Source organism: Muscardinus avellanarius (genome assembly GCF_963383645.1).
Source record: "Muscardinus avellanarius genome assembly, chromosome: 16".
NCBI classification, from domain to species: domain Eukaryota; kingdom Metazoa; phylum Chordata; class Mammalia; order Rodentia; family Gliridae; genus Muscardinus; species Muscardinus avellanarius.
The window spans coordinates 60347121-60372128 of record NC_137802.1 but is presented as its reverse complement, the minus strand read 5'-3'; the positions used below and the strand labels follow the sequence as shown (position 1 = coordinate 60372128).

The 25008-nt window shown below is 38.1% G+C and overlaps 1 protein-coding gene across 2 annotated transcripts in view; it reads right to left on the bottom strand.

The window, feature by feature from the left end:
* HELZ (helicase with zinc finger) overlaps positions 1 to 25008 on the bottom strand; it is a gene marked incomplete at both ends in the record, with an annotated part of 133403 nt that overhangs the window by 71127 nt on the left and 37268 nt on the right. The window contains 8 exons of one of the 2 annotated variants that reach the window (XM_080712452.1): positions 4395 to 4499; positions 5253 to 5432; positions 10346 to 10476; positions 11530 to 11863; positions 16694 to 16961; positions 22936 to 23233; positions 24222 to 24329; positions 24753 to 24951. In XM_080712452.1, the coding sequence (XP_080568578.1) occupies positions 4395 to 4499; positions 5253 to 5432; positions 10346 to 10476; positions 11530 to 11863; positions 16694 to 16961; positions 22936 to 23233; positions 24222 to 24329; positions 24753 to 24951 (1623 nt within the window). The remainder of the gene's footprint in view (positions 1 to 4394; positions 4500 to 5252; positions 5433 to 10345; positions 10477 to 11529; positions 11864 to 16693; positions 16962 to 22935; positions 23234 to 24221; positions 24330 to 24752; positions 24952 to 25008) is intronic. The other variant, XM_080712453.1, reaches the window with a different exon arrangement.

The window sequence follows — 25008 nt, the reverse complement described above, 5'->3', positions numbered from 1 at the left end:
GGCCTTAGGAAGGAGCAAGAGCCAGGCATGGCAGTGCACACCTCTGACCCAAGACACTGAGCTCCATAGTTCTCCCCCACTTCCCCCACGGTACTAGGGATGGGTCCCAGAGCATTCTACCTCCAAGCTACACTCCCAGCCCTATTTTTTATTCCTTATTTTGAAACAGGGTCTCAATGAGTTGCAACTAAGTAGTAGCTGAGGCTGTCCTCAAACCAAGATCCTCCCATCTCAGCCTCCCAAATGCTGGGATTACAAGTATGTACCACCATGTCCGGCTTGTTCTTTTTATCTCTTACTTTGAGACAAGGTCTCATCAAGTTGCCAAAGCTAGCCTCAAACTTGTGATCCTCCGGCCTCAGTCTGCCAAATACTGGGATTACAGGTGTGTGCCACCACGTCCAACTTATTCCTTTTAGATAATTACAAAAACCAAAGCCCAGAGGATGCAGACCTGTTCTGACCCCTGCAAATCTCATTTCTTATTTCCAAAACAGATATAACAACTCAATCTCTCAGGAACTTGGAGGAATCAAATGAAATAACATGCATAAAGTATATAGCACAATACATGGCATCAACAAACAGAACCCCTCTTCTTTCCTTCACCCACAGCAAAGCTAAAACTAAAATGAGCATTTCAAATACTCAGCTAATATTCAATGTACATCACACAGGCACAAAAAAGTAATATCGTGAAATGAATGAGTAGTCAAAACAATAAGAAACTCTGCTGTTTACTCCACTCCATTTAAAAGTATTCATTACGAGAAGAGTTGTATGTAACAAGACATCGCATGGACAAATACATATTTTGGTACTGGGGCTTAAGCCACGAACCACATCTCGAGCACCCCCCCCCTTTTCTTAGGGTACTAGGGATGGAACCCAGGGGGATTTTACCTCCGAACTATATACCCAGCCCTATTTTTTACTATTTATTTGAAAACAGGGTCTCACTGAGCAAAAGCTAAGGCTGTCCGTGAACCCAGATCCTCCTGTCTCAGCCTCCCAAATGCTGGGATAACAAGCATATGCCACCATGCACAGCTCCCCTCCCCTTTTTTTAAATAGAGTTTTATTAAATTGTGGAGACTGGCCTCAAATCTACAATCCTGTGGCCTCAGCCTCCCAAGTACTGGGATTACAGACATGTACCACCATACTAAAGGTTACTTTTTATTTTTCATTGAAAAAAATATTTAAGCCAGGCGTGGTGGCTCACACTTGTAATCCCAGCATTCAGGAGGCTGAGACCTGAGGCGGACAGCCTCAGCTACTTAGTGAGGCCCTCTGCAAATAAAGTAGGTCTGGGGGCATAGCCTGGAGGTAGAAGGCCCCTGGATCCCATCCTTAGTACCACAAAATAAAAAATAAATGAGCAACCATTTGTACATTAGGCGCTTGCCTCTTACTGTTATATTAATGGTTCTTGCTTTTATATCCTCTATATATGTGTGTGGGGGGGTACTGGGGTTGGAACCCAGGGGCTTTCTACCTCTGGGCTATACTCCCAGACCTATTTTATACTTTATTTGGAAACAGGGTCTCACTAAGTTGCTGAGAGCCTCACCAAGTAGCTGAGGCTGGCTTCAAACCTGTGCGATCCTCCTGTCTCAGCCTCCCAAGCACGGGGATTACAAGCGTGCGCCACCATGCCCGGCTTCCTCTAGATATTTGACAGAAATGTTTTTAAAAGAGTGATGGATTTACTGATATAACTATTATTAGTTTTTTTACTTTTTTCATACACTGGTATTATAATATTAAATCATAAAAACTGCTATTAGAGGTCAACTACAAATCTTTAATTCTGAAATAAAAATTTAAGTAGGAAATTGGTAGTCATTTTTTAACCAAAATTCATATACAAATTTATTAATTCTTCAAACCAAAGTGGGATTGAGTTTATTAATTATTCACCTTTAAGGCCATGCTTAAATGTAATTTGAGGGGGGAAACTAATATTTGGCACAGTGAAAAAATTTACATAATATAATTTGAAACTGGAATTAGGATTGCAATCTCTGCATCATTCTCTATATCATTTTTTTCAGAAGCGAAAAGGTAAACATTGGCTCATATGAAAACATCTCCAGATACATCAAAGTTAATCCTGAAATAAATCCTAATGATTACTGATCCTGGCCTACCTGTCTAAATACTCAATTTATTGGTAAACAAATAATAAGGAAAATCTACAGGATTATGAACCACACAGTGTCAACTAGAATCGTACTCTTCTTCCACCTAAACTATCCATTTAATCTAGCAGCAAAATAAAAAAGGCGTTTTCAGATATCCAAGAGCTCCAAAATACTACCTCATATGCACCCTGTCAGGAGGGTTGAAAATACTATAATGTAAGTGTGTGGAAGAATGTGCACCACCAAGAGAAGGCACCCCTGGGATGCCCCTTCTTTCTCTGCGTCGCGCAGACACTTGGCGCCCTCTTGTGCTCTCTCCCTGCTTCCTGACTGCTTAGATGAAGCCCATACCCCCAGGACAGCGCCTCACTCTAATGCTCCCTACTCCATTCCCCAAACCCTTTCTATTTGCAGTCTATGAGGAAATTTATAAATTATTCTGAGTTAATGTAATAATAGATGGTGCTAATAAATCCTAAGAAGTCAGTGCATTAATACTCCTAGGAAATACATCTGCAAGTTAGCACCTTTCCCAAAGAGAAAAAGTAACATGAAACTGTAGGAACACATAAAGAAAATATGTGGGGAAGGCTCTTCCTCATTTTATTCCATTTTCTAAATGAAATAACAAAAAACCTGCATTTGCATACATTTAAGTATTTTTCCATTTGGAATGAATCACTCGTCAGGCTTATGAAGATGGGAGACCTTTTCCTGGCAGGCGAATTTCTACATTTGGGCCACTCCTGCTAAACACATACTCCAGTGGGGTTTAACGTTTTATTCTACATGGTTGCATGCACTACATGTTAGAGTGAAGCCTCCAAAAAATAACTTTATATGGAAAAAGCAAAATATAACCTAGAAAAAAAGATGGGCCATGAAGTTCATTAACAGCTCTACCACCCAAAATATCAAATGACCTATGCTACGTCAACCATGATTTGAGGGGCTTTACCCCACTATTTCCCAGCCAAGCACACAATGATACCTGGGACTAGCAAATTCCACTGCAACACACACACACACACACACACACACACACACACACACACACACACACAAACACACACACTTGCCAACAATAAAAACAAAACAATTTATCTCCATTGGAATAAAAACTCTTTTTCAAAAAAGGCTACCTGTTCAACTTTCACTCATAAGCAAAAGATTAGACTCTAAAGCAAATTAGTTATTGATGAATTTATCCCTTAACAAATATTGCATTTTCATTTCTAATGATTATATACATTTGATATTTTCTTTTTAATCTTTTAAGATTCCACTTGATTATTTCTGCTTTGACTACTAAAAATATATAGCATAAAAATCTGTATTAACAGGCCATACCACTTTTTTTCTCTCCTTTTTTTAACATGATTCTAAAATCATTCGAATGGTTTTGATTGTGGTTATTAAACAGATAGAATAATTTCATTTTTTCAATGCCTGGACTCAATTAGAAATAAAAAGTTAGTGAATTATGAATCAAAACTGTGGTTAGAAATTAATTTGTAAACCATAATTAATAGTTTGAACAACCCAGGACATGACATATTAGTTTGTAAAATGGCAAAACTAAACAATTCATATAACAATGAAAGCAGATGGTATAATAAGTAACCATTTAATGATTCTTTATTGTTTTCTGAAGAAAAGGATTTTTTATTCCCCCACAATCCTATCATTAAGTATACTTCATGCTCACAAATAATCAAAAGACATTTCTACATCAACTTAAAATTTTATTTGACACTTTGTTAAGTGTAGCAGAAAGTTGCAAATACTAGTCAATTACATTTTACTACAGAAATCATTCCGTGTTTTATGCTTCTTTAATGTGTAGCTTCTATGAAATTACCAGCATGATGATGATCGAAATTTTATTTCCATAAAGAATTGTTACTAAATGACTACTCTGGCATACTAAATATGCTATAATTTTAATTAAATTTGACTTAAATTAATCACATTACTTTCTCATATCAAAATTTACTCAGGTCGTAACAACATTTTTATACACAAAACTTAAAAAAGGATGTCTTTATCTGTACTTAATGTTTAAGAAACGAATGATCAGAGGTTTTTGTATTTGCCTTAAATGATTTCTTCAAAAGACAAAGCCTCAAAATGCCAATGCACAATTAAAAATTTGGGTATTTTCAAAGTTACTAAAATCTTTACAGACACCTTTTCTTAAGAATAACAAAGTATTATACAGATACATAATAAGCCTTAAAAAAATACCTGAGAGGTCTTGCCTGGGGATTGCCTGCTTCTACATATGGATGTAAATAATCCTTTATGTAGAGATCAGCAGCACTATTAGAATGGGTGCAAATGAGAATCCTGCTGAAATAAATGGTGCAAATAAAAGGAATGATAAAACACAAAACTATTCAAGCAGTATAATACCAAAAAAAAAAGCAGTGGCCATCCTAACAGTATGCATTGCCCTCAACTTAACTCAGCATGCTAACATCTCATCAGTGCTGCCTTTAAGAAATTACATTACTCTAAGCTAAAACGGAAGCTATCTAAAACTATTTTTAAATGTCATATAAAAAAATACATTTTCTAGATGCAGCTCTTTGGACTCTAATCTATATCACAATTCCTTAACAGACCTGGAGTTATGATGGCTTTTCTTTGTTTTGGTTTTTTTATTTTTCTTTTTACAGAGCCAGAGATTGAACCCAGGCGCATTCTACCTCTAAGTTACACCCCCAGCCCTATTTTTTGTTTTAATTTTTTATTTGGGACGAAGGTGTCACTAAGTTCCTGAGGGCCTCGCTAAATTGCTGAGGATGGCATTGAATCTGCCATCCTTCTGGTCTCAGGCTCCCACGTACCAGGATTACAAGCATGCACCACCATGCCCGGCTAGGATAGCTATTTAAAACTATCATCATCTACACTGACAATTTTTAAAAAACAGTATGTATCAAGAGAATTCAAATTTTAGTGCCTTGGGGTTTAGGTTTTTTCCTTTTAATTTTTAAGAGCTGGATGAAAATCGTCTTGCTGCCCCCATTGTGCATTTAGAACACGAATGGAGCTAGCGTCTACTCTGCGAATCCCAGTGCACATCCATCCCTGTCTCACCTGGTCTCTGGCTGCTGCAGTATGTGCTTGACTGCCTGAGCCAGTGTGAACGTTTTGCCTGTCCCGTAGGGTCCGATGATCAGGACAGGTGGCAGCTGGATGGACAGTGGAGTGGTAATAGCCAGAACAGCTTCTTTCTGTTTTGCATTCAGCCGAGGATCCAACTGTTCATCCCATTGTCTATGAAAAATAAAAATGTTATTTTAAACATATGCATCTTAGTGATGAACAGAACCTGACATACAAGTATTCTTAAGTTTTCTTCAACCAGTAAAATCACATAACTTTTACACCAACTAATGGTTATCTAAAACTACTCTTTATCGCCGGGCGTGGTGGCGCACGCTTGTAATCCCCGCGCTTGGGAGGCAGAGGCAGGAGGATCGCGCAGGTTCGAAGCCAGCCACGCGCGCTGGCTTAGGAGACCCTGTTTCCAAATAAAAATGTAAAAATAGGTCTGGGAGTGTAGCCCGGAGGTAGAAGGGCTTCCAGGAACCCCAGTACCACCAAAAAAATAAATAAATAAATAAGTAAATAAAATAAATAAAAAAATAAAAAATAAAACTACTCTTTAGAAAATTTCCCAACAGAATCACTAGAGGATGTTTTACCGTGTAAATCAAAACTAACTTTATCTTGTCCTATTCAAAATACAAAAAGATTTTGACATCTAATCTAAAAAAAGTCAAAACACTTCTAGTCTAGGAGCTGCCTGGCTTGTAAGCAGCTATGTTCCAAAAATGTAGTTTCCTTCTGTTACATAAAAACATCAAAAATTTTTTTCAGGTAATAATGTTGTTGTTGTTTTGCATTGTAAATAATAGGCAAAGGGAAAAACTGAATTTAAAACTTTTTTTTTTTTTGTACTGGGGACGGAACCCAGAGACATTCTACCTCTGAGCTACACCTCTAGCCCTATTTTTTATTCTTTTTTGAAACAAGGCCTCACTGAGTTCCAACGGGTAAAATGTAAATTCTAATCCATGGAAAGATCTCTTAGGTTTAAAACAAGGGAAAAGGAAGAAACCTTTAGATCTCAGGTTAAGATATACCAAAGTTTAACAATCTTGATTTACAAAATGACAGTGATTTTTTTTAAGTACCAAAAGCCAAACAATATTTTAAAAATTCTAACATTTTCAGACACAAATCACCCATATCTACCCTGTTTTTCAGGGTCAAAAGCACCTGTCACAGGATGCACATACGGCAACTGTAATAAGATCTGCCTTACTAGTGCCTTCTACAGCTTGGTTAAGTTTTGAAGATTTAAATGGAAAACAGATGCTCAAACAGATAAAGCTAAATGGAGAATGAACAGCATTCTTTCTCACAACTACAATTAAAATACTAATTAACTATGATAAAAATGACAGGGATGTGAACCAAAATAGGAAGTGTGTGTAAAGAGGTACTTAGAAATTTGCAGAATGCCTACAGAATAATCCTGAAATAGGATATTGCATAGACAGAAAAAATTTTCTGTGAGGTTACACTCCAATCAGAAGCTATTTATGTATGAAAACTCATCTAACACTTTCAGGGTTTTTTTTAAATACAATTAAAGTTACATTATGACAGATAATCTCAACCAAAAATATTCTCCTTAAAAAATGTAAATCCAGTCAGGTATGGTGGAGCACACCAGTAATTCCAGTACTTGGAAAGCTGAGACAGAAGGATTGCAGGTTCAAGGCAACCCTCAAAAACTTCACAAGACCCCCAGCAACTTAGTGAGACCCTTTCAAAAATCAATTACAGCCAGAGATATAGCTGAGAGGTAGAGCTGCATCCCTGAGTTCAATCTCCAGTCCACCACCTCAACAACAAAAAAAGGAAATCCTGAAAAAACAAACTGACCACGTAACAAGCTATTACTTACTTAAGACAGAAGGATCGCACAGGTTCAAAGCCAGCCTCACCAACTGAGTGAGGCTCTCAGAAACTTGAGCCAGGCATGGTGCTGCATCTTGTAATCCCCACGCTTGGGAGGCAGAAACAGGAGGATCGCACAAGTTCAAAGCCAGCCATGCTGGCTTTAGAGACCCTGTTTCCACATAAAAAGTATAAAATCGGTCTGGGAGTGTAGCCCGGAGGTAGAAGGGCTTCCAGGAACCCCAGTACCACCAAAAAAAACTTAGTGAGACCCTGTCTCCAAATAAAATATAAAATAGGTCTGACAGTGTAGCCCAGAGGTAGAAGGTCCCTGGGTTCCCTCCCCATTACCACCAAAAAAAATAAATAATAATAATAATAATAATAATAATAATAATAATAACAACAACAACAAAGAGATAAGGAGGCAAATACACTGAGTGTGGTGGCACACACTTATAATTCCAATACTTGTCCAGCTGAGACTAGAGGATCAAAGGTTCAAGGGCAGCAACAGCAAATAGCAGGAGATTCTCAGCAACCTAGCAAGACCCTGTTTCTTTTTTTATTTTATTTTGTTTTTGTAGTACTGAGGATTGAACCCTGGTGTATTCTACCTCAAGCTACTCCCCCCTCCCAGCTTACTTTTTATTTTGAAACAGGGTCTCACTAAATTGTAGAGGGCCTAAGCAGCTGAGGCTATGAACCTTCGATCCTCCTGTCTTAGCCTCCTAAGTATTGGGATTACAAGCATGCACCACCATGCCCTGCTTCCTTGTTTCAAAATTAAAAACAGAAAATAGGGCTGGGAGTGTACCTCAGAGGCAGAATGGCCTAGGGTTCAATCCCCAATACCACTAAATGCATAAATAGGCAAACTAAATAAACTTCAAGGTACTTTATGTACTTTTTTTTTTGTTTTTGGCAGTACTGGGGATGGAAGCCAAGGGCATTCTACCTCAGAGCGACACCCCCAGCCCTATTTTTTTTTTAATTATTATTCTTTATTTTGAAACAGGGTCTCACTTAGTTGTTTTTGTTTTGTTTTGGTTTTTGGTTTTCTTGGTGGTACTGGGGGTGGAACCCAGAGGCTTTCTACCTCTGGGCTATACATCGAGACATTTTATACTTAATTTGGAAACAGGGTCTCACTAAGTTGCTGAGAGCCTCACTAAGTAGCTGAGGCTGGCTTCGAACCTGTGTGATCCTCCTGTCTCAGCCTCCCAAGCATAGAGATTACAGGCGTATGCCACCATGTCCGGCAAGGGTCTCACTGAGTTGTAAAGGGCCTCACTAAGTACCTGAGGCTGGCTTCAAACCTGCACAATCCTCCTGTCTCAGCCTCCCAAATGCTGGGATTACAAGTGTGCGCCACCACACCCGGCCCTAACGTCAAGGTACTTTAACATGGCTAGACCATGGTGGGCTTGGAAAAAGGGAGAGTCGTGCAGAAAGCAATGAAAAGATATCACTGGAAAGCACTGTCCTTGAGATCGTATACCTTGGATTAGGCACTGACTCTATCCACATATCAAAGGGAAGTCTTCAGAGATTTGTGAGTGGTGAAATGACATGATTATTTTAGAAAACTAATTCTGGAAGAAATATGTGGGTGGGACCAGATAACAGGGACACAGTAGATGGGGCCAACTAGAATGCTGTGGCAGCCATCCAGGCCTCCAGCACTGGCCAGAAGAGTGGAAAGAAAGGGATAGATACAGAGAAACTGAACCAAGTGAGAGCTGAAGAGCTATCACTGGATTCTGACATGTAGAAGATCATTGATTACTTTCAGGAGAGTGAACAAGTGAGTCAGAGATCACAGTGAATAAAGAATTGTGGAAACGTGCAAACTATTCCCTCCAAAAAATGTTGGCAGAAAAAGAAAGAGGGTATAGCATTATGGGCGAGCAAAAACACAGGGAAAATAGTTCAGGCTTTGTGTTGCAAGCCATACTGTGTATGGTTGTTCACCAGACCAGAGAAAACAGGATGTTGAGGGAACTGATATGTGCACTTCTAGCCCCGGCCCATAAAATATGTCCCACATGGTCCTCTGTGCTCATTTTCCCTGAAAACCAATTACTGAAGGTGCCAAGACCTCTAGATTGACACAAAGGATAAACAAACTTCCATTGTGTAGAGCCACTGAGATATTTTTTAAAAGTAAAAAATTTTTTTAAAAAGGAGAATAAGCTAAGGAAGGCAAAGACTCATTAGACAAAAACCCAGTGAGGAGGCTAAAAAGATTCAGTCACACAGCTGTTGCTGCTGTGCACTCTTGAGACTCAACAGAAGCATCTTATTTAACTGGATGTCAAGATATGCCAGACTGAATCAAATCACAAAATATTTACACAACCCTTAACTTGAGAACAGTTTCTGAAATATCTTCTATTATACTTTTTTTTTTTTTTTTTTTGGCTGACTTCAAACCTGCATGATCCTCCTGTCTCTGCCTCCCAAGCGCGGGGATTACAAGTGTGCACCACCACGCCCAGCCTTCTATTATACTTTTCTCTAGTTTGCTAAATCACAATATCATCTACATTCAAAAAAATGTTATTATTATTAGTAGTAGTAGCAGTAGTAGTAGTTGTTATTGTTCTGGGGATTGAACCCAAGGACAGTCTACCTCCAAGCTGCACTCCCGGCCCTATTTTTATTCTTTATTTTGAAACCGGTTCTCACTAAGTTGTGGAGGGCCTCACTCAGTAGCTGAGGCTGGCCGCACACCTGCGATCCTGCAATCCTCCTGTCAAAGTAGCCCAAGTACTGGGATTACAAGCGTGAGCCACCACACCTGGCTAGAAATTATTTTAAAATAACTATTTGAGCCACTTTAGCATTCAACTTCTACTGAGCAATATCCCTAAATTACTTGACATCTTATCAAATTAAAGCTGTTGAGTAAAGCACTAAAACTCATTTAGATTCTGAGAGAAAGCATAGAAAATAAATGATGACCCTCAAATGTTTCATTGTAAGGTTTTTTTTTTAAATTTTTTTTAGGGGAGGGTTGCTGAGGATAGAACCCAGGGCCTCAGACACACAAAGCAGTTACTTTACCACTGAGCTACACTCCCAGCCTCTCCTTCTCTTTCCTTAATTACTCAACTGTTTCGTGAGGAACACAGGCAAGTTCATATAAAAATATGCTGGAGATATTCAATTTAATATTACCATATTTCCTTTACTAAGACATCTCCTTCCCATACCTGTTGGGACTCCAAGGTATTGTGGGAGTCATGCTGATGTCTGGAAAAAGAACGCCATTGTCCCTGATCCGGTCTAGTGCATAATGCATTTCACAGAGGGGCAGTCGATTTAACTGAAACTGAAGTTCAACCTGAAATACAAAGTAATTTCTTTAATAAAAGCACTGAAGCAAACATTAATGATCAGTGCTAACAACTCACGAGAATACTTTGTGGAAACAACAGTTTGGGGGACAAGTTCAGAGGTTCTTTTAAAATGTAATTATATTCTTGTAGTAATCACTATGGATAATACTTGCTTTGTTTATTTAGCACCAGGGACTGTAATAAGCACTTTACATAAATTTCCTCATTTAATAGTACTACTGGTGTATAGACTATTATTAACCTCACTTTGCATATTTAGACACTAAAACACTTGTAAATAAATCACTTAATTTCTACAGAAAGCTTATTTGTTTCCACCATTCCTATGATGAATACACTTGATAAAATTAGTAAGACATCTGTAAAATGTGTCTTGAGTGATAACTGGCTATGACACTGTATCAGTCATTATGAATAAACAATATTCACTGAGTTTTACGTTAAAAAAAAAGAAAAAACATTAGCCTTTCAGTTAACATGGAAGACTGAATTAAAAATTCACCCCAGCCGGGCGTGGTGGCGCACACTTGTAATCCCCGCGCTTGGGAGGCGGAGACAGGAGGATCACGCAGGTTCGAAGCCAGCCACGCGCGCGCTGGCTTAGGAGACCCTGTTTCCAAATAAAAATGTAAAAATAGGTCTGGGAGTGTAGCCCGGAGGTAGAAGGGCTTCCAGGAACCCCAGCACCACCAAAAAAAAAAAAAAAAAAAAAAATTCACCCCAAACCCAACAAAGATCTGGAGCAGACAGAACTACAGATGAGATGCCCCGACATGCAGCAGAATTTTTCATCTGTTCTATGGCTGACTTAATCAGAATTCTGACTCCAATCAGAAAGATCAAACGTGTACAGAACGGAAACATTCTACGTGTTACTAAAAAAGAACCAATTTTCAAGGGAGACTCAATTCTCAGCCCATCAGTTTATGATTTGCAAGTCAACTACATTTCTGGTTATGGCAGAAGAAAGAAAAACTAAACCAGAAGAATTAAACCGGCCACAGAATTTACATGGCTAGTGGTTCCTTCACACATACCCGTGTGTCACAGTCAGGCCGGAGGTTAAGCTCTTCACAGCATTCCCTGGATAGCCTTAAGAATATATATTCTTTTGTTTTTTCTTCGATAGTAGCTTCATAAACCTTCTCTTTGGTTCCCTGGGTCTGTGCTAACTTCTCTTTAGGGACTGGTAATAAGTAAACAGCACTGACTTTGGTCATCACCAGTCGTCCAGCCAAAGTGTCTTCAGAAAGTGTTTCAGTAAGCTTAAAACGACCAAAAAGCTGTCCATTCTGAGCATACTTCGCACCTCCAGAAACTCCAGTGAGCATGAAGCTTGCTAGAATCTGCAATTGCACTTTAAGGTTGAACCTAAATAAGAAGCAAAAAGCTGGTGTGAATGTCTTACAGAGAAACCATAAAGAAGAAACTGAATATAAATAAACCCCAAATTAAAACCTTCTCTCAATTCTACTTCACTGAATTAAAACTATATACTAGCTTTCTGCCTTTAATCCAAACTAGAATTAAAAAAAACTGTTGTTGTTGTTTGTTTTTGCACTACTGGGGATGGAACTCAGGGGCATTCTACCTCCAAGCTATATCCTAAGGACTATTTTTTTATACTTTATTTGGCAACAGGATCTCACTAAGTTGCAGAGGCCTCACTAAGTAGCTGGGACTGGCTGCAAACCTGTGATCCTCCTGTCTCAGCCTCCCAAGTACTGGGATTATAAATGGGAGCCACCACATCTGGCTACAAAAAAACTTTTTTAAAGTGAATAAAACAAAGCTGGGCGTGGTTGGGAGGCTGAGACAGGAGGATCGCACAGGTTCAAAGCCAGCCTCAGCTACTTAGGCTCTCAGCAACTTAGTGAGACCCTGTTTCCAACATAAAAAATATAAATGGGTCTGGGAGTATAGCCCAGAGGTAGAAAACCTCTGGGTTCCACCCCCAGTACCACCAAAAAATAAAAAAGTGAATAAAACAATATGAGAGATAAAATACACACTTGGTTGTATTGAGAAATATGCATATTCAAAACAGGCAGAAAGTTTAAATGAAATAAAATTAAAGGCAGGCAACTTTTTAATAAAATAAAACATAGATTAATTGATATGGAAGTCTTTTCAACACACCATTGGGACAATTAAGACTTTAAAATCACCTGGGACCAGAAGGAAAAGCATTGCATTGAAATTACAGTGGACTTACACTACTTTCCAGAAAGATCATAGCAAGTGATCCGAACCATAAAATTATTTAAATGTTATTAATAAACAACATGCAGAATAAATCTTAATACATGATTACAAGAATGCAGATCTCAGGTAGGTACTATGAAAGAGAAGTGAAAGCCCATGCTCCCAGAAAATAGTTGTAGACTCACACTTCCGTGCGTCTATGTGCACAGGAGAGAACACACATGTGAAAGACGCAGGGAAGCTCAACTAGTTACACAGGCAATAAACACTGAGTGAGGAGGAAGCTCCTGAACACTAACAGGCTGCCACTCTGGAAGAGCAGCGACATGTAAGTAAGCAAGGAAACATTTTCCTCTTTTTCTTAGAAGGCTTAAAACATGTGAATAAAAAGAAGTAAATTTTTTTTTAAAAATCTATATATCCACTTGTGGAAAGGCTTTTTTTTTTGGTGGTACTGGAGATTGAACCGAGGAATATTCTACCTCTGAGCTATACCATCACAGCCCTATTTTATATTCTGGTTTGAAACATGCTCTCGCTAGGTTGCTGAGAGTTTCTGTTGCTGAGGCTATCCTCAAACCTGCAATCCTCCAGCTTCAGCTTCCCCAATGAAAAGGCTACTTCTTAACAGTATTACTTGACTGTTTTGTTTCAGATCTTCTTTTGTATATATGACATCAAGAATGACATAAATCCTTAAGGGAAAGAAACTTTTTTTAAACAAATTTCTTTCATAGAAATATGTGTTATTTGTAATACTAGAAAATCAAACACTGTAATTAAAATACTGTTAAAATTCTGAATACCTATTTATATATTATAAAGTTTTAAATCATAAGGACTTTTACTTAAGTACAGAAGAATATTTTTACAGAAATAAGAAAATATTTAATGAAAACAACACATCTGAACAGCTACTTATCTCTTTAATAAGTCATAAAAAAGCTGGGTGTGGTGACTGAAATTACAGTACTTGTAATCCCAGCGCTTGGGAGGCTGAGACCGGAGGATTGCACAGGTTTGATGCCAGTCTCAGCTACTTAGTGAGGCAATCAGCAACTTAGTGAGACCCTATTTCCAAATCAAATATAAAATAGATCTGGAAGTATAGCCCGGAGGTAGTAAAGGCCCTGATTCCACCCCCAGTACCACACACAAAAAAAGTAATAATAAGTCATAAAAGTTTACAAGCTCTATTGTTGGCTATCAGTGCTCCTTCCTTTCACACTGCTGACACTGCCTTGGCTTTGCAAGGGCTTTTAGAGTGCGTCTCAACCACTAAGAACTGATCGGTATCTGACCTCCACAGTTTTATAGGGCTTCTTCGTTTTTCCATTCAGACAAATTTCAATTTTTAATTTAATAGCATATAAGCCTTTTGAACTTTCATTGTAAGCTTTAAAGTTGTAAAAATAATTTATAAATTTTAGCAAAATATTAAATATATACTATATACCTTAATTTATCATTGTTTTCTGAATTTCTAGTACAACACTTGAAAATATTCTCCAAGATTCTGGCAAGCTTTTAAACTCTATTTCAAAACAATATTTATGATTTATCTTAGTGTTCTTTCCCAAGGAAAAGAAATCTATGGCAATGGAACTAACATATGTACTTATTAATAATATGAATAATGTACATGATAGAAGCCACTGTCTTCTATCACCTTGCTATTGACTAAATAATGATTTCATTAGAACAGTCTATAAGCATAATCAATAAAAGCCTTTTAAGATACCATAAATGGGCCATGGCATGGTCTTAAAAGTATACTAAGGCCGGGCGTGGTGGCGCACGTTTGTAATCCCCGCGCTTAGAAGGCTGAGACAGGAGGATCACGCAGGTTCGAAGCCAGCCTCAGGCTTAAGAGACCCTGTTTCCAAATAAAATATAAAATAGGTCTGGGAGTGTAGCCCAGAGATAGAAGGCCCCTGGGTTCCATCCCCAGGACCACCAAAAAAAAAAAAAAAAAGTATGCTCTTTCTACATATAATTCATTTGAAACTAGACACTTTCAAAGATTAGATCATATTTAACCTATACCTAAAGTAATACCACTTTTTCTTTTCTGCATATACCCTTAATAAGTGTTCAGAATTTATTAATGCTATTAATAATATGCAGCTGGGCATGGTGGAGCACACTTGTAATCCCCACGCTTGGGAGGCTGAGACAGGAGGATTGCGCAGGTTTGAAACCAGCCTCGCTGGCTTAAGAGACCCTGTTTCCAAATTTAAAAAAAAAAAAAGTAGATAAAAATGGGTCTGGGAGTGTAGCCCGGAGGTGGAAGGGTTTCCAGGAACCCCAGTACCACCAAAAATTTAATAATAATAATAATAATAATAATAATAATAATAATAAATAAAGCAGCTTGATGAAGAAAAGTATGTTGGGTGGGCTACACTCAAAGAAAAAGTACTTATAAAAATGTAGTGATAGCCGGGCATGGTGGCACACACTTGTAATCCCCGCACTTGGGAGGCTGAGACAGGAGGATCACACAGGTTCGAAGCCAGCCTCATCTAGCTTAAGAGACCCTGTTTCCAAATAAAATATAAAATAGGTCTGGGAGTGTAACCTGGAGGTAGAAGGACCCTGGGTTCCATCCTCAGTACCACCAAACAAAACAAAACAAAACAAAAAATGTAGTGATAGCCCAGCATGGTGGTGCACACTTGTAATCTCTGTACTTGAAAGGCTGAGATAGGAGGATCACAGGTTCGCAACCAGGCTCAGCTACTTAACGAAGCCCTCCACAACTTAGTGAGACCCTGTTTCAAAATAAAGGAGGTGGTGAGTGCTGGGGGGTTTATCTCAGAGATAGATGTGAAATTCCCAGTACCAAAAATATAAAAAATAAAGATTAAAACCAAGTTATGTCTCAAACTGTGGTTAAATTTTTAAGGTCCGTCCTTATTTTACCTAAACAGTAGAATGTTACTGTCAACTATAACAATTACCTCATTAACATCTTCTTTCAATAAAACTTTCATTCCTAATAAAATGATCAAATAATCTTTTTATTTAAGCACTTGGTCAACATGTGGCACGTCAGTAAAATATAAAACATACTTAAAGCATTCATAAACCACTATAAGGCTATTAGCAGGTTTCCTGAAGATCTAAATCATTTCATTTTTAAAACAATTTTCAACATATGTGATTTCCTTCAGCTTCTGTGAATTTATTTAGAATGTTTGCTTTAACTACCATTCACTGGAAGCTCCTGAAGAAGAGAAACCGCAACCAGGTGTAGTTGCTGAGACAAGAGGAGCGCAAGTGTGCAGCCAGCCTCAGCTACTTAGTGAGGCTCTCATCAACTTAGTGAGAACCTGTTCCCAAATAAAAAAGTAAAAGTCTGGAGGTATAGCCTCAAGTGAAGGCCAGGGGGACTTCCATCCACAATACTACAAAGAGAGAGAGAGGGAGGGAGAGGGAGGGAGAGAGAGAGAGGGAGAGAGAGGGAGGGAGAGGGAGGGAGAGAGAGAGAGGGAGAGAGAGGGAGGGAGAGAGAGGGAGAGAGAGAGGGAGAGAGAGGGGGGGGGAGAGAGAGAGAGGGAGAGGGAGAGAGAGGGAGAGAGAGAGAGAGAGGGGGGAGAGAGAGAGAGGGAGAGAGAGAGGGAGAGAGAGGTAGAGAGAGGGAGAGAGAGAGAGAGGGAGAGAGAGAGGGAGAGAGAGGGAGAGAGAGAGAGGGAGAGAGAGAGAGGGAGAGAGAGAGAGAGACACACTCCCAGCACGTGACAACGAGCTGATCCCTAGCAGATGCTCAGTAAGGTCTTGTGGAAATCACAAGACCTTACTTGTTTAAGCAAGAACGTCCTAAACACAGTTCTTGCCATAACAAGCTCATGTCACGTTTGAAGACAGAATACTGCTGTCACAGAATAACCACCTTGTTGCCTGTCTTCACTTAGGCACACCTCCATTTTAAAAACAAAGTACTGCCCAAAGGGGAGACTAAAAGAAGAGAACAGTATTTCTAAAGTAACTCACTTGCTCACTTCTTTATACTGGGCTATCTCCTCAATATAAAGAAGGTCATGCAACCGCGACTGATAGTTGGTCTTGGTCAATGATTTGTCTAAAACGGACTGGGTAAATAGCTGGTCAGCAGAGAGAGGAATTTGGTATCTGATAAGAAGGCTCTTCTCCAAATCAGTAGTTTCATTAGGTTCAAAATCTCTAATAGTCTTAGAAGAAGAATCCCAACGCTTAGCTGTGGTTACTAGCTGTTGTTTTGCATGCATCAGATATTCCAGATCTAAATAGAAACAAAAGACACATTTATAAAGGAACACAACATTAAAACTCATAAATAAAACACTTTACATTGTGGTTAAGAGAATTTAATATGCTAAAGCTAAAATTCTTACAAATAAAACAATATAAAAACCCACTAATAGAGTACTTTCCCCATATCAGAAATACTTTTACATATTTTAACAAATAAACAATAGGAATCCATGAAAAGAACTTTTTTTACATAAGGCTAGGACATGCCACAAATAGCTGTTAACATTTGTAAAGCACAGATTAACATTTAGAACTTAACACAGAGAAAAATTTTATGAAGTGTAATCATTTTTATCCTCCTCCTTCCAAAACCTTCCCCATTATAGGAAAAGAAAAACACTGAAAGGTTAAATACTTTTTGCATGGTAAAGCACAGTGAAACTATCTGAAAATCAACTTACTACTAGCAAAAATCTTTTTTAAAATATTCATGTATAACACTACTGATTTCTCATTAAAATGTGATATAATTAGCCAGCACGCTTGTAATCCCTGTGTTTGGGAGGCTGAGACAGGAGGATCGCACAGGTTTGAAACCAGCCTCAGCTACTTAGTGAGGCTCTCAGCAATTTAGTGAGACCATTTCCAAATCAAGTATAAAATAGGTCTGGGAGTATAGCCTAGAGGTAGAAAGCCTCTGGGTTCCACCCCAGTACCACCAAAAAAAAAAAAAAAAAAAAAAAAAATGTGATATAATGCCACTCCAATACCATTTCTGAAAAATCCTGTCTAGCCTCAGTTAATACATACAGTAAGTAGAGCATAATGTTAAAAGGAGTAACTGAGTTTGAACTTCCGAAAAAAATGTGGCCTACAAGCAGCAAAGTCTGAGGGGCATGGCAGTCAGATCCACGCTCCCACCACGCCTAATGAGTGGTGCGTGTTACCTTCTGTTACTGGGTAGAACATACGCACCTATGAAAATAAAAACCTACCCAAAAGAAAAAAACTTGCTCAATTTACAAGGCCAAGATTGAGTTTTAAGATGATAGAATTGGAAACATGGTTTTACAGTCCAGGTTAAAATTCGAGTAAGAGCTGGGCGTGGTGGCGCACGCTTGTAATCCCTACACTTGGGAGGCGGAGACAGGAGGATCCCGCAGGTTTGAAGCCAGCCTCACTGGCTTAAGAGACCCTGTTTCCAAATAAAAACTAAAAAATAGGTCTGGGAGGGTAGCCCTAAGGTAGAAGGGTTTCCAGGAACCCCAGTACCACAAAAAAAAAAAAAAAAAAAAAAAAATCGAGTAAGAAAAAGTTCAAATTTGGATTAACTATAAAGCAGGAAGGATTTTCAAGTCAATAATGAACAATGAATTAGAGAAGTATAGTCTGGTATATAACTTGATTTTAAGTTTCACTAATGTCACTAAGGCCCATCCCCAAGTCAGACAGCAAACACTGAGAGTCTTTAATCACCGAGGTGAAATGTGAACCAGGAGGGAAGGAGGGCATGCAGCTCTTCCATGCTTGTTTGTACACGGAACCTTTACCGTCGGTGTTACCATTTCAATGAGCAGTCTAGGAAACTGAGCTAACAGATGGCCCAGTGCGGTTCAAATTTATAAATTTATAATTTTATGTAAGAGAAACATGCTTCAAGCATTAAAAACAAAAACTTGCTTAAACAATGAACAGTTTCACACCATCACCAGCAAACTTTGTGCACAAATCAAATTATATTATAGTTTATAATCAAAACTATATAGAAACATGACAGAGCCCATCCGTAACTCAATTTCCAACTGCATTTGACTGACCTATACCTGGAATGACACTTTTCTTCTAACTGTAAACCACAGAAGACCCAAGAACTCCTTGGCTGAGGCTGGAGGTCAAATGAGCCAGGCTATCACATTGTCACCAATGTAACAAAGAAGTTATCTTGTTCCCAATGTCTCCATTGTCTCAAATCAAATATTCCAGAAGTAATACAACACTGCCACTTTATGTTTTTATCATCTCAGAATGTTTATAAAATTGTAGTTGCACATAATTTCTTTAGCCTCAAGATTTTGCTGACAAAAGAACTCTGCTCTGATAATCAGAAATACTGACCAGTGCTAAGATAGAAGAGGGAAAAAATATTATACAATTTATATCCTGCTTTCATTTCTCCAGAATTATTTTAGGACTCTGTATAAACTCACAATGAAATAAATGTAGTCATGCAAAAAAATATTAAAGAACTTAACAAAAATATTAAGGTATTCAATTCTATCAACTTTAAGAGTACATAAATTATCCAAAATAGAACTAAAATTTAGCACAACACATCAGCTAATATGAGTAATGACCCCCAAAAAAGTTAGCCAGATGTCATCTATCTTGTCTAAACCTAATTACAAGTTTTCCTTCTGTAACGTTCAAAATCTTGTATCAAAAATATATTTGTCCAGTTTACATTATTCTCTTGTATAATATCTATTTTTCTCTGTCCAAAGAAACTAAATTTCACTATGTGAAATTATTTCAATGTTTCCATATTAGGTTCATTTTTTTTCAATTATTTTCTTAATATAACCAGCTAAAGGTAAAGCCTTAAAGGAAAACAGACAGAGATATCAAACTACAAAGAAGTCACTAAAAAGAGATAGTGAGCCAGTAGTGGCTAACTCTTATAATCTTAGTGCTTAGGAGGTGGAGAGGAGGATCACAGGCTCAGAGCCAGCCTTAGCAACTTAATGAGATCCTGTTTCCAAACAAAAAATAAAATAAAGCTGGGCTCGCCGTGGTGGCGCACGCTTGTAATCCCCACACATGGGAGGCTGAGACAGGAGGATGGTGCAGGTTCGAAGCCAGCCTCAGCTGTTTCCAAATAAAATATAAAATAGGAGTGTAGCCCAGAGGTAGAAGGCCCCTGGGTTCTATCCCCAGTACCACCATAAATAAATGAAAGAAAGAAAGAAAGAAAGAAAGAAAGAAAGAAAGAAAGCAAGCAAGCAAGCAAGCAAGCAAGCAAGCAAGCAAGCAAGCTGGGCTCAGAAATAGGATGCTCCTGAGATCAATCTTTAAAAAAAAGGAATATAGTATCTGTATTATAAAAAGGGAGAGCAGGATATTATATTCACAATGGATATATAAGAAACATCAGAAAGGAGACTATTTCTTCCAGTTACCATGCTCAGAACATCAGCCCTCTTGGGTAACTTCTTTCGACCCTACTGCGTTCTACTGCCAGGTCTGCAGTGCTATGGCCTTAATGGCTCAGGTCTTTATCTCTGGTTTTTGTTTCTTTGCTAGCTCCTTAGATCCAGTCCTGGTTTTTTGTTTGTTTGTTTTGTTGTTGTTTTACAGCCCTGGGGATGGAACCCAGGGGCATTCTACCTCCGAGATACACCCCCCCCCCAGCCCTATTTATTATTCTTTATTTTGAAACCTCACTAAGTAGCTGAGATTGTCTGAGAACCTGATTCTTCAGTCTCAGCCTCCAGAATGCAGGGATTACAAGTGTGCACCACCACGCTCAGCTTCAGTCCTAGTTTTTTCAACAAGCTCTCTCTTTTTCTTCTTTAGTCATTCTGAATATAAGCCAGATATTATCCTAATCATGGCTCATGGTAAAAAAAAAAAAAATAGTAACTATTTACTGCCTGCTAACTATAAGCCAGATATTATGAGACTTATTAAGTTTCACAATTCTCCAAGACAGGTATCAATGGTCCACTTCACTTCCCTTCCACAGGAAGCTCACACATTAAGTGCTCTACCCAGGGCCACACAGTTAATGAGGAGAAAATCAAACTTTGAATCACTTCTGTCTGATTTGAAAATCTGTCCACTGCTGCTCTTCTCCAACTAGAAAAGTAGCACACATGGGAGGAAAAGGTGGTCAAAGTGCCTCTCTCCTCAACCCAGACAAATGCCCTGCAACCCCTTCTATAATCACCTTTCCCATCACCTGTTTCAGTAATATCACAGGCAGATAGTTAGCATTTTACATATTAATGCCATAGGCAAGTTTTTACTGCATTTTTTTAAACAGGGTCTTGCTAAGTGATGAGAGTCTCACTACTTGATGAGGCTGTCCTTGAACAATCGATCCTCTTGTCTCAGCCTCCCAAGTACTGGGATTAGAAGCACTGCGCCATCACACCTGGCTTTTATTGCATTTTTTTACTGCATTAACTAGTATGGACTCTTTATAACCTTTACAAACTTATTCACATGGGAAAACAAGTCATGAGTTAAAAACCAACAATATAAAAGAAAACGTTTAAAATATAATATACATGTTCAAAAACTCCTTGAGAGTAGGGGGTACATGTTGGTCTTTATGACTTAAACTGTCTTGTGACTTGAAGAGTATGCATCCTCGTTGTCCTAAAGTTTTGGTCTCTGAAAGCAACTTACCAGTATAAAGGTAGGCAAACTACAGCAGACAAGCCAAATCTAGCCTACTATTGTTTTTGAAAATAAAGATTATTGGAACAGTTATATCCATTCAGTGTATATATTACTCGTGAATGCTTATGCATCACAATGCAGAGCCAAACAGTTCCAACAAAAAACATCTGCCCTGCAACACCTAAAATATTTACTATCTGTCCCTTTACAGAAAGAATTAACCAATCCTTATGCTTTTTTATTTGGTCAACTGTTTTAACTATTTGGGGATGAAAATTAACATATTCTGACCCCAAAGAGTACTGACATGACAAAAAAATACATACACAACCAGAATAAAAGCAGGTAAATGGAACCAAAGCAAAGTGGGAGGTGAAGGCAAAGTGAGGTCTGGGTAACATGGGCACACATGCAAGAAGTTGTCGCCTAACAGTAAACTTTGAACGCAAATGTTTCTTTAACCTCACCGAGCAGCAAAAGTAAAGGAGACATGCCAATTTCATCTGTTCACTATGTTCAAAAGAATAAACTCCTAGCCGAGCATGGTGGCACATGCTTGTAATACCAGTATTTGGGAGGCTGACACAAGAAGATCACAGGTTCGTGGTCAACCTCAGCAATTTAGTGAGACTCTGTTTCCAAATAAAACATACATTAGGTCTGGGGGTATAGCCAGGAGGTTGAATGCCCCTGGGTTCTACCCCAAGTACCTCAAAAATAAATAAATAAACAAACTCCTAGGCATTTGCTTATGAAGGGAACAGCTTTTTCTAGGTTCTCATGAGGCACTGTGGCATACAGTGAAAAACATTTTCACATTATAAGTAGTTATAATTAGTTATAGTCAACACAGTAGCAAGTGTCACACAGCTGTGCTATTTGAAGTGGTGTTAAATAAATACTTAGTGTTTGTTAAGCAAAATAAAGCACCTATAAATCTAACCAAGAGCCAAAGAAGTGTGGGCTAACATGCCTTCCCTTGTCCTGTTAGAACCTAGGCATAAACTTGAGGTGTAAGCAGCACATGACAGTGTACAGAGTGATTCATCGTCCTCTGCAGGTGTTCATACGGTGAAACCAGGGGCCTCTTCCCCAAACATAGAGCAGGCACCTTGGTCTCCTCAACACTAGCAATGGACAAGCTGACTTATTAAGGATTGTCTTAGAGGACTTTTCATTCAGAGATGAGGTACTCATGTCAGCAAAGCTTACTGGACAGTCAGCAGGACATGACAATAGACACTGTAGGTGTATATTTGATTACCATGACAACGACATTCTACTCAACTAATATTGAAAGACTTTACTGTGCTGAAAATCATCTTACTTTCAAATGAAACTTGTAGACCAAAAGAGACCTGATTATCTAATTCATCCAAGTTTTAGGGACCTCACAGCATGATTTGCCTGGTGACTGAAATAAGAGATCAGGGCACACTGTGAACCATGCTAAGCCCATTACGCAGGAAATGAGTCAACTGGAATTTTTTTTATTATTATTATTCTCTCCCTATCCAGGGAATACTCAGGGGCCAGTACATATCTTTTAATGTTGCCTTTTAATACATCGTATTAGGGGAAAAAAGTCTAAATATTACCTTCTGTAGAAGCTGCATCAATCATTACTCTCTGCATGAGTACTGGTTCCAATCCAAAGTCGAAAACTATGGTTTGGCGAAAAGTTCCAAATATCTCTGTGTTAAATGCTATCCCGACTTTATACACGTAATGATCTAATCCATTTTGGGCCATCTTTCCTCCTATCCATTCTTGACAGTTTTCTGGGACTTCTTGTGATACCTGGGTAGTACTATCTCCGGCAGATATTGCAATGATACTAAAATGAGGACGATGAGCATCATAAAGCAATGCTACCCGATACAGCATTCTTGCAGGCTACAAGGAAGTTAAAATAATTCATTGAGTACAAGGGGGTGAAAAATCCAATTGTAATTGGGCTCTTCAATGAAAATATTTCCATAAGGGACTGTTACTTTCCCATGCTTCTAAGAAAATATGTTCAAATTACAAATTGTGCTCATACGCAATTTAAGAAAAAAATCAGAATGGTTAAAAAAGCCAGCTGTTAAAATGATATATTTATGTAAACCACTCGCCTCCCTACTCCTTCTGTGATATGTTCATCCTCCACTGTGGCAAAAATCTATCGTTTTGTATCACCCTCGATCTCCAACTTGTCAGACCCTTTGCCTAAAAAAAGTTCTATGTAGCCTCGAACAGGAAGCTTCATAAAAGGGCAGTTATCTCTGCAAACAGTGGATTGGGTTCAGGGCTGAAGCTAAATGGTTTTAAGATTTTTTCATGTCAAAAATGTTACTTTCTCATCTTACATGTTTTCAGATATAGATGGTACAGTGGAAGAAACACCACCAAAAAGAACACAAAACTTTTCCACTGAACACATTCACAGAAATTTTTTACTTTGCGTTAATCTTAAATGTTATTATAAACTTAAGATGAGAAGCACTGCAGAAAATGTCTAATAAAAACCTGTTATTACAGAATTTGTGATCTCATCAAATAAAATATTAAAAACAAGCTGTCGTTTAAAAACCTTAGAACAATTCAATTTTATAATAGTTCATTGTAAGCCATGAACCCCATCCTACATTTCAAATTTATAAGACAATACATCAAGGACTTCTTTACCAAATAAAGCACTGTAAACATCTACAAAGATCTTATCTCAAAGTTTAAAAAAACTAGACTTTTAATAATTGAAACAAAGAAATCCATTTTAGCACAATATAGAACCTATATAAGATATATGTAGATTAGAACATTTTCAATGCTCTTTAACCCAAAGATTTAAAGGTCCAAAAAGCTTTTAGAAAACTGAACAATAATCAGTACAAATTCCTACCTTACAAGTGAGAGCAAAGGTCCACGTGTGGTGAGACTTTTTGGTGTTGACAGTAATCGACAGGTCAGGACTGTGCTCTACCTTTACTCCTTCTATACAATCACTAAGCTGGGAATAAAGAACAATTAATGTCATAGTTTTAGCACTATAAGCACAAAAATTGTTTTGTACAGTAAATAAATGTCAATAGTAAAGGCATTGATGGAATTGTATACCAAATGAAAACTGCATTTACTTTTAGTTATTTTAAACAATGACATAGTGCGAAAATAGTAAATAAACAACAAAAAAGTAATCAAAACTGCCTAAAAGAAGGTAATTAATAAAATATCTGAAAATCTCAAAATGAATGGTTTAGTTTTGCTGTTTATTTTAACAAAGTCTACTTTCGCTACAAAAAGCATCTCTTTATCAGGATCAAGGTCTTCAGATATTAGATAAAATAAACTAAAACATAGCACACGAAAAAGTCAAGATTCAAACAAACTCACTGTTAAGACAGACAAAAAAAAAACAGTTTATTCTCCTCACCACTTTCTCAGGAGATAATGAATTCATCCACTTTTCTATCAAGGTTTCCATATAACTGCCTGAGAGCTGTTTATTCTCATTTTGCTGTTTCAATTTGATCAACCGTGAAGCGTATCTTTTCTGCCATTCTGCTAGTTCTTCCTGGGAATGTGCTGAAGTACACTGGGCACCATACCTACAGATTCCTTGCTCTAAAAATCTAAGTGGAATAGGAAAGACTGTTTTATCATATACTTTAACCATTTAAACTTTCAGC